At 33.8% G+C, this 13585-nt stretch overlaps 1 protein-coding gene across 3 annotated transcripts in view; it reads left to right on the forward strand.

Annotated features, from left to right (window-relative positions):
* The window catches only part of LOC145246640 (uncharacterized), a 122128-nt gene that overhangs the window by 100392 nt on the left and 8151 nt on the right, over positions 1-13585 (forward strand). For all 3 annotated transcript variants that reach the window (XM_080108342.1, XM_080108343.1, XM_080108344.1), the window contains 2 exons: positions 5861-6539; positions 10062-10352. In XM_080108342.1, coding sequence (XP_079964468.1) covers positions 5917-6539; positions 10062-10352 — 914 coding nt within the window. In that variant the 5' untranslated portion in view covers positions 5861-5916. The remainder of the gene's footprint in view (positions 1-5860; positions 6540-10061; positions 10353-13585) is intronic.

Below are 13585 nucleotides of genomic sequence, written 5' to 3' on the forward strand. Positions count from 1 at the left end.
CGCTCTCTCTTTTCTCGCTCGCTCTCTCTTTTCTCGCTCTCTCTGTCTTTTCTCGCTCTCTCTGTCTTTTCTCGCTCTCTCTGTCTTTTCTCGCTCTCTCTCTCTCTCTCTGTCTTTTCTCGCTCTCTCTCTCTCTTTTCTCTCTTTGTCGCGCTCTCTTCCCTCGCTCGCTCTCTCGCTCGCGCGCACTCTCTCTCTTTCTTCCATTCTCTCTCTTTCTCTATTTTCATTCCTCTCTCTCTCTCTGTTTACTAATTCGTTTTGTAACTTCACATTCTCGTATCTACCACCTCCACGAACTTTTCAAGTTACTGTTGTCTGGTTTTCCTTCTATTTTGTCTACAAATCTTACTGAATTTCATAGTTGAAGAATGCCATTTTCTGGGATGGTTTATATTACTTATCTCTCTTATCTTTTTATCGCTTCTCTCTTTCTTCCCCCCTCTCTCCCTTTTCTTCTTCACTTAGAGGAAAAGCTAGACTGAATTGTCTTTAAGACCATATGATTGACACCGTTAAAAACATGAACGCATCTTAAGTTTTGTCAAATGTATTTTTGGAAATATATATATATATATATATATATATATATATATATAAATTTACTAATGTTGATGTTCTGATTTCTGCATGCAAAGAAAAATGTCACTTTGCACTAGCAAACGTGATTTGCTTTCACATCCAGGAATCTGTAAGAAGCCCTACTTGCCAATATCCACTTCACATAATTAAGCATGTTTATCTTTTTAAAGAACACACTTTTTATTTGTTCAGGAACACCCACGTTCATGTATCCACGTTTTATTGGTAGAATCACACCCACCATGTGACCTGCAACCGTTCACATAACTAGGAATGGCTAATAAGGGGGACATGTATCACCTTTCTTTTCGATTTCATTTTTATTATTTGAATAAAAACTGATATTATCCTTTAAGAAATTATTATGGCCACTTCTTGTGCGTTTTTCTTAAGACTTAAACATTTTTTTTATTTTACTAGGTGTCCCTACCCGGCATTGTCCGGGAGTTAACTCTTGAGATCCAAGCATATCTAATTTTGGTGCAAGTCCAGAATTCAACCTAATTAAAAAAAAAAAAAAAAAAAAAAGTACAGAAAAATCTTTATGATGTACGTACCTGACATGGAACGAAAATATCATATTCCAAAAACCATGTACATTGATAAAAGTCTATATTTTTAAGCAAAGAAAATCAAATTTTATGATGTTTTTTGATTCTCCATGTTTAACAAATAAGGGAAAGATAACTAGATTCGAACTACCGATATTAAAATCAGCCCAGTAATGGCTACAATTTACTATTAAAATCGAAAAAAAAAAAAAATTTATATAAAATAATTTTTTTCGGTTTTAGCAATTGTAATAGATAATCAATTTACATAATTTTTGGTCATATTATCTTTTCGTTCCATGACTGGTACATACATTTTAAAAAAATTTCTAAAAGAAAAATCTTTTTAAAATTAGGTTGAATTCTGAATAAGAACACTAATTTTTATTTTACTATTGAGTTGAAACTTTGTGTAATAACTAGGGCTATGACAATAACATATTCTTTTCCTTGTTTATATATAACCATTGATAACTTGTATGTTTTTATGTAGAGTGATGTGGTTCTCGGTTGATTATATCTGTGTCGGATATTTACTCAAGAGTTAAAACAATGAAAAGAATATGCTGATGTCATAGCCCTAGTAATGATCAAAAATGTGTTTACGGATTGAAAGAAAAAAAAAAAGTTCTTTATTTTATTTAAAAAGCAAATTATTTCCTCTCCTATAAATAGGACACTAGGTACCTGTGATATGTTTTAGAAATCAAGAGGTTATACATTCAAGATAAAATTTATACATTATGGTACGAAGTAAAGCAGTTCATATATAGTTACATTGCACTTTTGGAAATAAGTTTGACTTTTTAGTGCAAGTTATATATTATAAAACAAATTTCATAAGAATTTTTAAGGGCGTTTCTGTAATAAAGCCACGGGCACATACGTAGCAGCAGATGTGTTTATTTAATTAGAATATTTACTTTTTTACATGATGAGTCGATTTATTCTTAGACGTGTTGTAACGATAAATTAATCCTTTCTAAATAAAAGTAAAAGTTGCATAAGTGTGAAAAAGTCAAAATCATTGATTGCTCGAAGAATTTATTCATTGAAAAATAATCTATAAATAATTTTATAATTAAATGAAATATGGTGGGTTGAATGCAAATTTTTTTTTTTTTTTTTTTTTTATAACTGTTGCCCATCTGTATTTGTCTAAATTTCTTGTTATTAAAAATACCATTTAAAATTATTTTTTTTCCTGGTGATCCTAGATGTCAATTTTTATTTTCAAGATTGAAAAAAAAAAAAAAAAAAATCTTATGCTGATGTTTACACCATGTCTACAAGGAAAATATAATATTGCAATTGAAAATTTTGCAAGAATTGTTATAATGAAAATCGCACAAAATATTTTTAGCAATTATATTATTTTGGTAAAAATATTGAACAAACATCGTTAGTTTGAGAAATTAATTTTTCTTCGAGTTATATTGATTTCATTAACAGACGTTAGTGGCTTTTTTTCATAATGTTCTTGAAATATTAAAAAAAAAAATTATTTTCATAAAAAGAAGCAAACCTAAATTCACGCGTTATTTTTTTAACTTTAACAAAGGTGTTTTTTGTTTACACAAAGTAATACATTCTCACTAAGATTAATAAAAAAAATAATAATGCGTTCATTATATTCAGTGGTCGTTAATCAATAGATACTAAAAATTTCATTAAAATTGAAGTTTTAAATGGAGGGAAGCATCAAAATGCTTATACATTTTGGGGATTGGCAAGTCATTTTGCATGTACCTAGCAAATAACGAAGCCATGGCGTGAGGTGACGTTACTACGAAGGAAAAGAGATTTGGAACCAAAAATGAGATGCAGGTGTGTGGTTTGGAAATTAGTTAATGCCTTTTGTCAAAACTGAAAAAAAAGTAGCCAAATTTCTTTCCTTTATTTGCAACTTCAGAGTAATTATACAGTAAGGCAGTACTATTATATATTATTTTTATAGATTTTAAAGCAAAATTTTGTGTCTTATTTAAAGAAAAGGAGGACCTAACAGGTTGATGTTTTAATAATACAAAGTAATTTAAAAAAAAAAAAAAAGAATTGTTTTTGATGAAATGTAAAGAAAAAAAATTATCCTCATGGATATAATTTAATTAATTCTTTTTCAATAAAGTATTTGCTGTAAGCAGGATCTTAATTTCACAAGTAGTTCAATAAATGGTTGACTTGTTTGCTAAGAAACTAAAACGCGTTAGTATGGATTTAATCAGTAGGATAACTTTTCTGTATAAATTGTTTCTAAAAAGTATTTTTATTTCAAGGAATACATTAACTGGTTTGTTTTCTGATAAACATCTCCTCCTCTGACTGAGAAAAGCTGAGAATCAACAGATGAATTATGAACAAGTGCTCAGGCTCTGATCGTTATTTTGTTGTACCGGTTCCAAGTTGTTTGATTCCAGCATTGGTCAGTGTTAATTGAGTGGTCTCAGTCAGTCCTACTCTGTGAACTGGTAATATCTGGTGTGGTATTAACCCTGATCAAGCTTTGCCAACTTCCTCCAAAGGAAGTTTGTGGAGAATATCAAATTCACAAACTCTCTGCATCTATATCTCGGTCATAGGGAGATGGTATACAACACTTAGCATTCCAGAATACTCACTGGCTAGGCTCTATTTTGCGTAATTTTGGTGATCTAACGAGAACCTGTGTTTCAATGTGATTGTTGTATATCCAATACCATTATACCAAGGATTTCTTTTTTAGAGTCTCACACCATCAATATCAGCAACAGAGAGATGAAACTTTCAGGTCATGAATGCATAAGTGCAGTCATCATAACAATGCAATTTATAATCCCCCTCTGATCCATTCAGGAGGAATAAAAATAATAGGAGGCACTTTTTAAGCAGTCTATAATAAATTAATGCTTTGTCGTATTCGGACAAACCGGTAATGCCTAATGTAGTATTTAGTTTGAGTCTGGCTATGCCGGCTTCATCTGAAAGAGGAAGTTCACAGGGAATATTTAGTTTACAAGCAATCCCCAACGGCATGTATATCTCAGATATGGGAAGATAATATACAGCACCTAGTATTCCCAGATGGTACTTGCTAGACTCTGTTGCTTAACTACGTTGATTTAATGAGAACCAGTGTGTAAACGTGGTTATGCTGTATGTTTCCATGGATGCTGCAACAGTTCTTCAAAATAAAACTTTAAAACGCAAGTTAATTTATTGGAGTACGCACTTCTTCTTTGGAATACGCTTAAGTTCCTTAAAAAATAAAGTTGTTGTGTTCTTTTGGACAATTCCTTTTGTGTGTTTAAATTTTTATGAATTTAGCAAAGAATTGAGCAAAGTGACATAAATGATTTAAAAAAAAAAAAAAAAAGAAAAAAAATTTTTTTTTTTTTTTTTTTAATGGAAATCACTCCAGACAAGGCATAAAGTCACTTGATATAAAGGAGTTAAGAAAAAAAAACCTACTTTGAGTATTAAAACAAACTAACCAACAATAAATGTTATGGATAGATTCCAACTTCGAAAACAGCAATTCTTCCCCCTTTATCAGAAACATCACTCCTGCAACAGCATCAAACTGCAAGGGCATCATGAAGACTGCATGCAGATTGGGGGGGGGGTCTTTGGATGAGCTGTTGTCTAGCAAAAAGAATACTTTGAGATGTAGTTGGAGTTTTGCGAATGCATCAATTATTGGCCAAGATATAAAAAAAATTTTTTCCTTTCTGAAAAAAGTTAAATTTATTCCTAAGACCATATATGAATAATAATATGAATTATGTAATAATTTGTATACATATTATTTTTCATATATGGTCTTATCATTTATGACAATTAAACTACACAGAATTTCTCACATTTCATCAGCAGTAAGACTTGTCATTTTAACCTGATTAGTCTGAAGTGTGAAGGCGCCAATCGGCCGTACAACTAACAAAGTAGACACAATGAAAAGAGGTAACGGCAATAGCAAAGAGATAACACAAAAACGGGTGATCATTTTTTTTTTTTTTTCTCAAAATGAGTAAAATATACAACAATGGAGAATGAGGATCAGTCCAAGCTGAAATGCAGATAATTTTATGTAGCTTGATTTCCATCTATATTTTCATAACTTACTACCTAGCTCTATACACATTGAGAACTATTAAAATAAATACTGAAAATTGATACAGAAAATATATCTCCTTATAAAATTGTGTGTGTGTATATATATATATATATATATATATACACACATTAAAGTCTATTTCCAACGGTATATTATGTATTACTCTGCTTTTTTCTCTTCTTTCTCTGCCTGCCACCTGCTCTGCACCAATCTCTCATACAAATATAATAGAAAGAAGACTGACCTGGATTTAGAGTTTAACAATTATAAATAAAAATGAATAAAGTAATTTTTACCCAAGAGACTAATTTTGTCCTCATGATCAGAAGAGAATGAATATTATAGTTTTTTTTTTTATTTTGTTTTATTTTTTGTTTGTTTTTTATTTTACCATAACCAGATAAATTTTAATTTTAGCTTGTGTAGTTTCTGACTTTTAGCCACACATACAGAATTAAGATTTTCTTTACTGTAATAGATTATATTAAATGACTAATAGCTTTTTTTTCTTTTTTTTTTTTTTTGAATTTGTGTCGTTAGAATTTTGTGATTACAATTAATTTGATAAAAAGTTAATTTGATTACATTAAAGCTTTCATGATTTGATTTTGATTTAATTTCTATTTCTTTTCAGAAGGCCTTCTTGTTAAAATCTAAAGAATTGGTGAATGCTCGCAACCCCAGTGCAAAATGTCTGCAATAAAAGGAACCCCTGAATATGTGCCCAAACCCAAGAACCACCCCCGCCGTAGTGCTGAAGCTCATGCTTATGCTTTGAGAGTCCGTGACGGTACAGGTAATCTTTTTGACACAAACGGTACCGCACAGAATGGAAGCGGCTCCCCGAGTGGTGGTGTTCGTCTGCCCACAGCAGAAGCGAAGCGAAACTATGCCATGAACAAGGGTTGTATGTCTGAAATGATGGGCGGAGTACCTAAGAATGGGGACACGACTCACCCAGTGCCTACGGAAGGTTTTCGCACAGCTGAAAGCAACAAAGGGGAAGCCATGCGCACTCTGATGGGCAAATATGGAGAGATTGATTTGTCCGACTTGCCGATTCCAAAGCTGAAGGGAGAAGATGCACAGCACTATGCAGAACGAAACCATGGTACATTGGACATCCTTTTCCATAACTATGGAAATGAGAATGTTCCTGATAATCCGCCTGTCCAGAGACTTGGTAGCGGGGCTGATGCGAACGCCAAAAAACACTTGGGAGCTGGCATGGGTCCGCTCCTGAGAATGGAAGGCGAGAAAATCACCCATAATACAAAGGTTCACAAGCTCCATCAAGAATCTCAAAGTGGATCGTAAGTAGCATTTTTAAATGTACGTTTGAAATAGAAAGTGGATGTATGTGTGTCTTTATTAGTTTGTGTGCTTTTTTATTAATGTCACAATATAATTTTTTTTTTTTTTTTTTTTTTTTTTTTCCTCATATTCACACCAAATAAAGCATTTCTGTTTTTCATGTTTTACTCTGCTTTATGAAAGTAAGGATTTGGATGACATGCCAGAAGGAATTTAACAGAGATGAATCCTTCACTTCTCTTCATCTTGTTGTTTTTTTTTTTTTTTTTTTTTTTTTTTAAACATTAGTTGAAAATCAAAATTAAGATTGGGAGGATAAAACTCTCCCCCATGAAATTTAGTGAAAAATAGTTGAATGTTTTTGAACTTTTGAGATGAGGATTATTTGGATTCTACTGTTCTCGTCTTAAGTATATTTTCACCTTTCTGTCGATGTAATCTCTGATCTTCGGGTGTATTCTGTCAAACGCTGGGAGTCTTTCTGTCGACCTCTAGAAATCTGCACAGAATTTCGAACAGAACTCTTTATTTAATCCATGGAGACACCATGCTGTCACCCTGTCAGCCATGACTGGGTAGAAATCCTAATTCGCAATCGTATTTTGACTGTTGCTCGCACTGAGATTTGAGCCTTCAACCTACTGAAGAGTGTAACTTACAACTGAATTTTACCAAGTACTTTATCCACTGTGCCACAGGTCCTTGAAGGTTGCTAGTTCAATCCTCAGTGCAGGCAAAACTCAAAATACAACTGTGAATTACTTAGAGGACTTCTACCTAGTCATGACTGAAAGAACATAAGTATGCTACCTCTATAGATTAAATAAAGGGTTCCGTTCGAAATTCAGTACAGATTTTAGAGTTCAAGATACACTTGAAGAAAGTCCGAGGTTACATCAACCAAAACGTTGTGAAAATAACACTCAAGATAAAAACAGTAGTCTGAAGAATTCAATAATGAGTGATTGAATGTTTTGCAGTTACTGACAGACTGAAGCGTCATTCACCCTAGGTGCATTGAATCGGCTTCCTCCAAAGGATCAAGTTTCATGGGAGTATGAAATTCATAATTCCCAATTGCGTGTATATCCTCATCATGGAAGATGACAACGTTAGATCTTTACAACTCTTGCAGTGAGGTGTCAACGTCCTCCTACATACAGTGCCTGGTATTCTCAAATGGTCACCCATCTGGTACTGACCAAGCTCAACATTGCTCAACAATCCTATCATGCTATATTGGTGTAGAATTTTACTTTGCTGAAAGGTGCTCTCCCCTTGATATGTATAGACTTGCTAAGTGCATAATTTTTTTTTTTTTTTTTTTTTTTTTTTTTAAGCTTACATCTCAAATATTTGCGCCTTTTTTCTTTTGTCCCAATTTCTTTTTGGTTCCTTCATTTTTTGTTTTCTAATGCTCCTCCTTTCTCATCTAAGTGTCAAACTTAAGGATTAGCTTTCTAGGCACGCTAATCTTTGTCCTGTTTCTGTTTCCCCTCGAGGCGGTCTTAATTTTTCAATGGGTAATCTTTTCATCTCTGGCACAGTTTTAGTTTGGTGTTTTGCTTACTAAAATTAATTTTATTTTATAATTTTATATTGTATAATGTGATATTTATGGTTCTTGTCCAGAATTTCCCCTATATCAAACAAAAATAAAGAAAAATCTGTATGATAAATGTACCCATGACAAAATGAAAATATCCTATTCCAAAAATCACGTAAATTGATCAAATTTTATTTTTATAAAGAAAATCATTTTTAAGCAATTAATGGGAATTTGTTGGCATTGCAACAAATCTCCAAAGTTTGAATTATTGTTGAATTATTTCCATTAGCTTTATGAGACTGTTTTCAAAATGTCGGGCAAGATTTTCTTCTCGGTTACTCATAAAATTTGATTTTCTTTTTTAAAAATAAAACTGCTAACTCGATTTATGTGATTTTTGGAATATGTTTCATTTAGTCACACATGTACATCATCATACAAATTTTTCTTTGATTTGAATATTGGGTTAATTCTGGACAAGAACCACATCTACTTGCATATATATTTATCAGTTATTTTTAGTTTTGTATATAAAATCTTATGAGCCAAATTAATACGAAAACGTCTTGGAAAACTACAACAAAAACTGGCAAGAATGATCAACCACCTCATATTCCAATACATATTCTGTGATCTAAAGTTAGTTCCACCTGGTTTAACCTTGAAACTACAAGTCGATTCCAGAAGAACACAAAGGATCACAAGACAAGTAGGACATAAGCTTGTTAAAGATGAATCTATAACAGCTGGTAGAAGAAATCTTAAGTATTGACCAAAAGCTCAAACGATCTCCACAAGGACCCCAGGCATAACAGATGAAATATTAGGTAAAATTTGGTTTCAAATGACACTCTTATTGAGGTTGAAGGTTCAATTCTCAATACAAATTCACTAAACTATGCTGATCTTGGTAATTCTTTAATTGGAAAAGCTTCTTTGACTGGATTGATGCTGCCTTTTTTGCTTGGGACAACTACATATTTTTCTTTTTTATTACAAGGATGGCTCTACATTCAAGAGTGGTTTTATTTTTAATTATTCATTTATTTTATACGAAAGAGGGAAAGAAGAGGAAAAGCTAAGTGGCAAACACTTTTGCCAACTGTACTACGACGACTTATGATGTCAAGACCCTGAAAAAAGACCTGGGCTGCGAAGCAACTTCATGAGAGGGGATACTATTGAACTAAATGGCAGACAGCTCCACCTTACATTTTCAAAATCGGCTTGAAAGTCGACACCAAAGTGTACCTGGATGTGTTGAAGAGTGTGGTGATCCCTTTGTGCAATCAGGTGGCTGCTGGCATGCCCTGCTTGTGACAACAGGACTCGACACCGGCTCACAAGTCTAAAGAAACCCAGGCTTGGCTTCAGGAGTGTTATGACTTTGTACCCTTCTCTTGCTGCCCCTTCCCCTCCTCCCTCGACCTGAACCCACTGGACTACTTTGTTTGGTCATATGTCGAGAACATCACCAACATGACCTTTCACAAGACCAAAGCCAGCCTGATCACTGCCATCTGCTGACGCTTGTGGGAAAGGCATGCTTTCAGTTCCAGACTCGTATTGAGGTGGTGATTGAGGCTGAAGGTGGCTACCTTGAATAGATGTCAGCTCTATTACATAATCAAGTTACCGGAGTTGTTTTTTTTTTTTTTTTTTTTAATAAAAGTTTTAAAATAAAGTTGTTTTCTTTATGTCAACAAATTTATCGTTGCACCCTGTATATGAAGAATAAGTCTAATCTGTTTTGACGGAACAGAAACATTCTCATTTATTCCTTTGGATTTATTATTTAGTATTGATTCAATATTTTCCATTTGTAAAAGAACTTAAGATATTTGTTCACCAAAAATTCAAAATGTAGCATGAAATTCTGTTTTTATCACATAACCTTTTCTTACCTACTTTTTTTTTTTTTTTAAATACATGTCATTTTTTTTTTTTTTTTTTTTTTTTTCTTATTGTCTAGGTGGGATGAAGTCCCTCCACCCTCTCGAATTCGTCCAGAGGCTGAAGAGATCCTGTCACGGTACAATAATTCAGCTATGAAAGAAATTATGGGCATGAACAGTGGAAGTGATGACCTGGGCAATGACATGGTGAACGGCAGTGCTAACTCTCCTTCAAACCCTACGACCACCCCTATCAGCAAGCAACAACAACATCACCACAACAACCATAAGGGTAGTCATCATAAATCAAGAAGACCTGTTAGTGGAGTGATGACGGAGAGGAATGGTAACTTTTTAAATGGATACAAGTAAGTAATCCATTTCTATTTGACACCTTCAAACACGTCTTGGGATCGTATTAATTACTGCAACTTTTTATGTTAAACAAAACTTTGCACAAGGTCGTTTTGAAATGCGTTTATTCATGATTCTTCCAAAATAACACATTGCCTCGTGTTTTAAGTCTTAGTTTATGTTGTCCGCCATGTAGTTAAGTCTCTTGCCACCACAGGCCAAACGTTCATCTATCCTGGTGCGCCATTTTTTTCCCCTAGTCCTCGGCATGTGATGCAGTTTTTTGTTCACTTTTTCTTTTCCTTCTCTTCTGCTGTTGTGATATGTTATCTTGCCTCTTATATGTGTCTATATGCGTCTTTCTCTAACGTGTGTGAATGTTCTAATGGCCTTTTTGTGATTGTCCCTTTCAGGCTCATCCGCATGCATCTTCCCCATTCATTTATATACAAGTCTTATATACAAATAAACTTATACAGTAGAGTATGTATACATACAGTCAGGCTCCTTTAAGAACACTTAAGTTGTTTATCTACCTTTAGAAGTTCTTACTTTGAAGTTTTATTTTACTTCAGTCGAAGTTCTCAGAAATCAAGGGGCCCACAACCTGGGGCTAACACTTGAAGTCTATATGAGATACATAGATATTCGAATGTTCTATTAAAGTTCTTTATCTCTCAAGCACTGAGTTAGTAAAGAAATTGAGAACATAATTTTCCTCTCCCCAATTAACCATTTTTATGCGTTGTAGTATATCTTTCGTTTTGGTCTCTTGGTCTTACTGGATTTCAGGACAAGAATTTATCTAGTCTGGTGGAGTATCCAGTTTCGTACTGTTACTTGAGGTAATATCACTTGGAGAAGGTGCACCATTCCTCGGAAAAGCAAATGTGGGTTAGCCTTACTGAGGAGATCTTATTTGGGCTGCGAATACTATGTGATTTTGAATATTTGGTCAGGGTTTACTTCTATGGAAAAAGTATCCTCATGCCAGATTGTTCTGGCAAACCCCTGTACAGAGAGACCTTAGACACTCGAGGATAGTGTCTAGTAGGCATTCAAGTGTGTGCGTGCGTGCGTGCATATATATATACATGTTAAGAGATCACCATACCTTTTTTTTCTGGTATTTTGGTCTTCTGGGATGTGGTTCTTCCCGGCACTATTTAATAAGCTGTAAAAAGCATCTAAGACAAAAATATGACGCCGATTTTCTGACTAGGATCTCTTTATTTCATCTACAAGTGAACCGGAGGATTCTTCACATTGTTGACTCAGACCTTTTTGCATTTCTGTCAATGTATCTTTTCTCTGACTCTTCTGGTCTTGAAACTAACTCAAGTCCGACTGTCTACCAAACTTCGACTACAATCAACTGTCTCCTCTCTTTGACTCTCTAAAAATCCCCATGTGTGTTTCTATTTATATGGGTGTATGTGTGTGGGGGGTGGTAACACCCATTAACTGGCCTGCACCTAAGACGCACAGACTCCCTTTCTAGCATTTAGGTGCACGCTCTGTCAATGAAGTCACCGAGTCTGATTTGTGTCACTGGTAACCCCTTGACTTTTCTGCACCTATCCAATACAAGTTAGCTGGTTTCAAATCAGTACTGCGTTAATGACATCCAACACTGTGACGTCACATTGTTCATTGGCTCAGTCATTTGCATGTATTATGTAGCTGCTGCTGCTACCAGTGCTAACAGCTCTGTTACAGCAGTGTATATATATATATATATATATATATATATATATATATATATATATATTACACTAACAGTTGCATCCAGCATTGCCTGGTTGTAAAATACGCTTAAATATATTTTAATTGATGCAGATTTTGTATTTATTATAGAATCAATTATTTCATATTATATTGTACCTAATTTATAGTCAGGAGTTCAAAATTAAAACGTGTATGATTTGAGTGTCATCAACTAGAATTGAAACCAAAACATATCAAAACATAGATTGAAACCATGTCTACAAGTTAAGCAACAACTTAAGTTTATTTGTATTCAATATGGTTGGACTGTGGAAAGGAGGGTGAATTTTATTGAAGAAAAAAAAAACCCCACTAGTTTCAATGACAAGGGCAGTTGACAGATCCAGTTTTATGATTATATATTAGTGTTGGGACAATTAATCGGGAATCGGAAAAATCGGAAGATTTGGGAGTACCGGAATTGGAAAAATTGATGCCTATTTTCCGATGCCAAAACGATTCTGTTGTCTTTTTTTTAGTTGATTTTTATTTAAAGTAAAATTTTTCATTGCTGGTAATAATGATAAAATAATAAATATTTATTGACTTTTAAACCAATAGAGAAGCTAAGATCGATAGATCACTCTCCACAAGTGTATTTTGACGTTTAGGAAAACATCTGCATATTTAACGTGTTTTTACGAAAATCAGAGGGAAATAACAATCTTATAGTTAAATAATTAGAGATTTATAAAGAATCGGAATCGGGGAATTTAGCACGGAATTGGTAATTGCATCAGAATTGGGGGGAAAAATATTGGAATCGTCCCATCACTGATATATATATATATATATATATATAATTCTCCAAGTTCCAAATGGTCCTGGATATGACCTTAAACTATATCCGATGGTGAGGTCCCAGCTTGCGGGTTTTGGGGAGTGTGGAGCCACCCTTTTAATTGCCATTGCTCGCAGGTCCACTCTGACCCGGAGTGGTAGCACCTGTTAGGGTCCCAACTATGGGTTAAATAGAAACTGACTTGAAAAAAAACCAAAACAAATATATTCTATTAAAAAACTTTTCTTCAAAATCACTGAATTCGGCATTAAATAACCTGAAAAGGGTTGATATGCCGTAAAACAAAACAACCAATCAACCAAGTTCCAAATATCAAATCCGGTGAGCATGGACAGTACTTGATACTTCCTCTTCGTCCTAACTATCTGTTTTGTAGGTGACTATCAAGATATGCTCTTACGTCATGATAATAGTGGAGAAATGCGCCATCCTACCGGGAGTGCCATTCTTTATTCCAAAACATCTCTTGGGAACGTGGCATAGCGTATTCATGTAGCAAGTTGAGATAATTTAAAGAGTGTGTACATTTTATTGGGACATCCTGTATTTATTCAATCAGAGCTTTATTCAACATGTTGATACCACCATAGGCAGTTAAAATGTAGGAATGTAGGGTCATCTAATTGTTTAAAAAATTTTATAAGCAAATAAAATGAATGATTGTAAAATCTGTTTATG

This window comes from Euprymna scolopes, chromosome 24 (assembly GCF_053919585.1).
Source record: "Euprymna scolopes isolate OS-2025 chromosome 24, ASM5391958v1, whole genome shotgun sequence".
NCBI lineage: Eukaryota > Metazoa > Mollusca > Cephalopoda > Sepiida > Sepiolidae > Euprymna > Euprymna scolopes.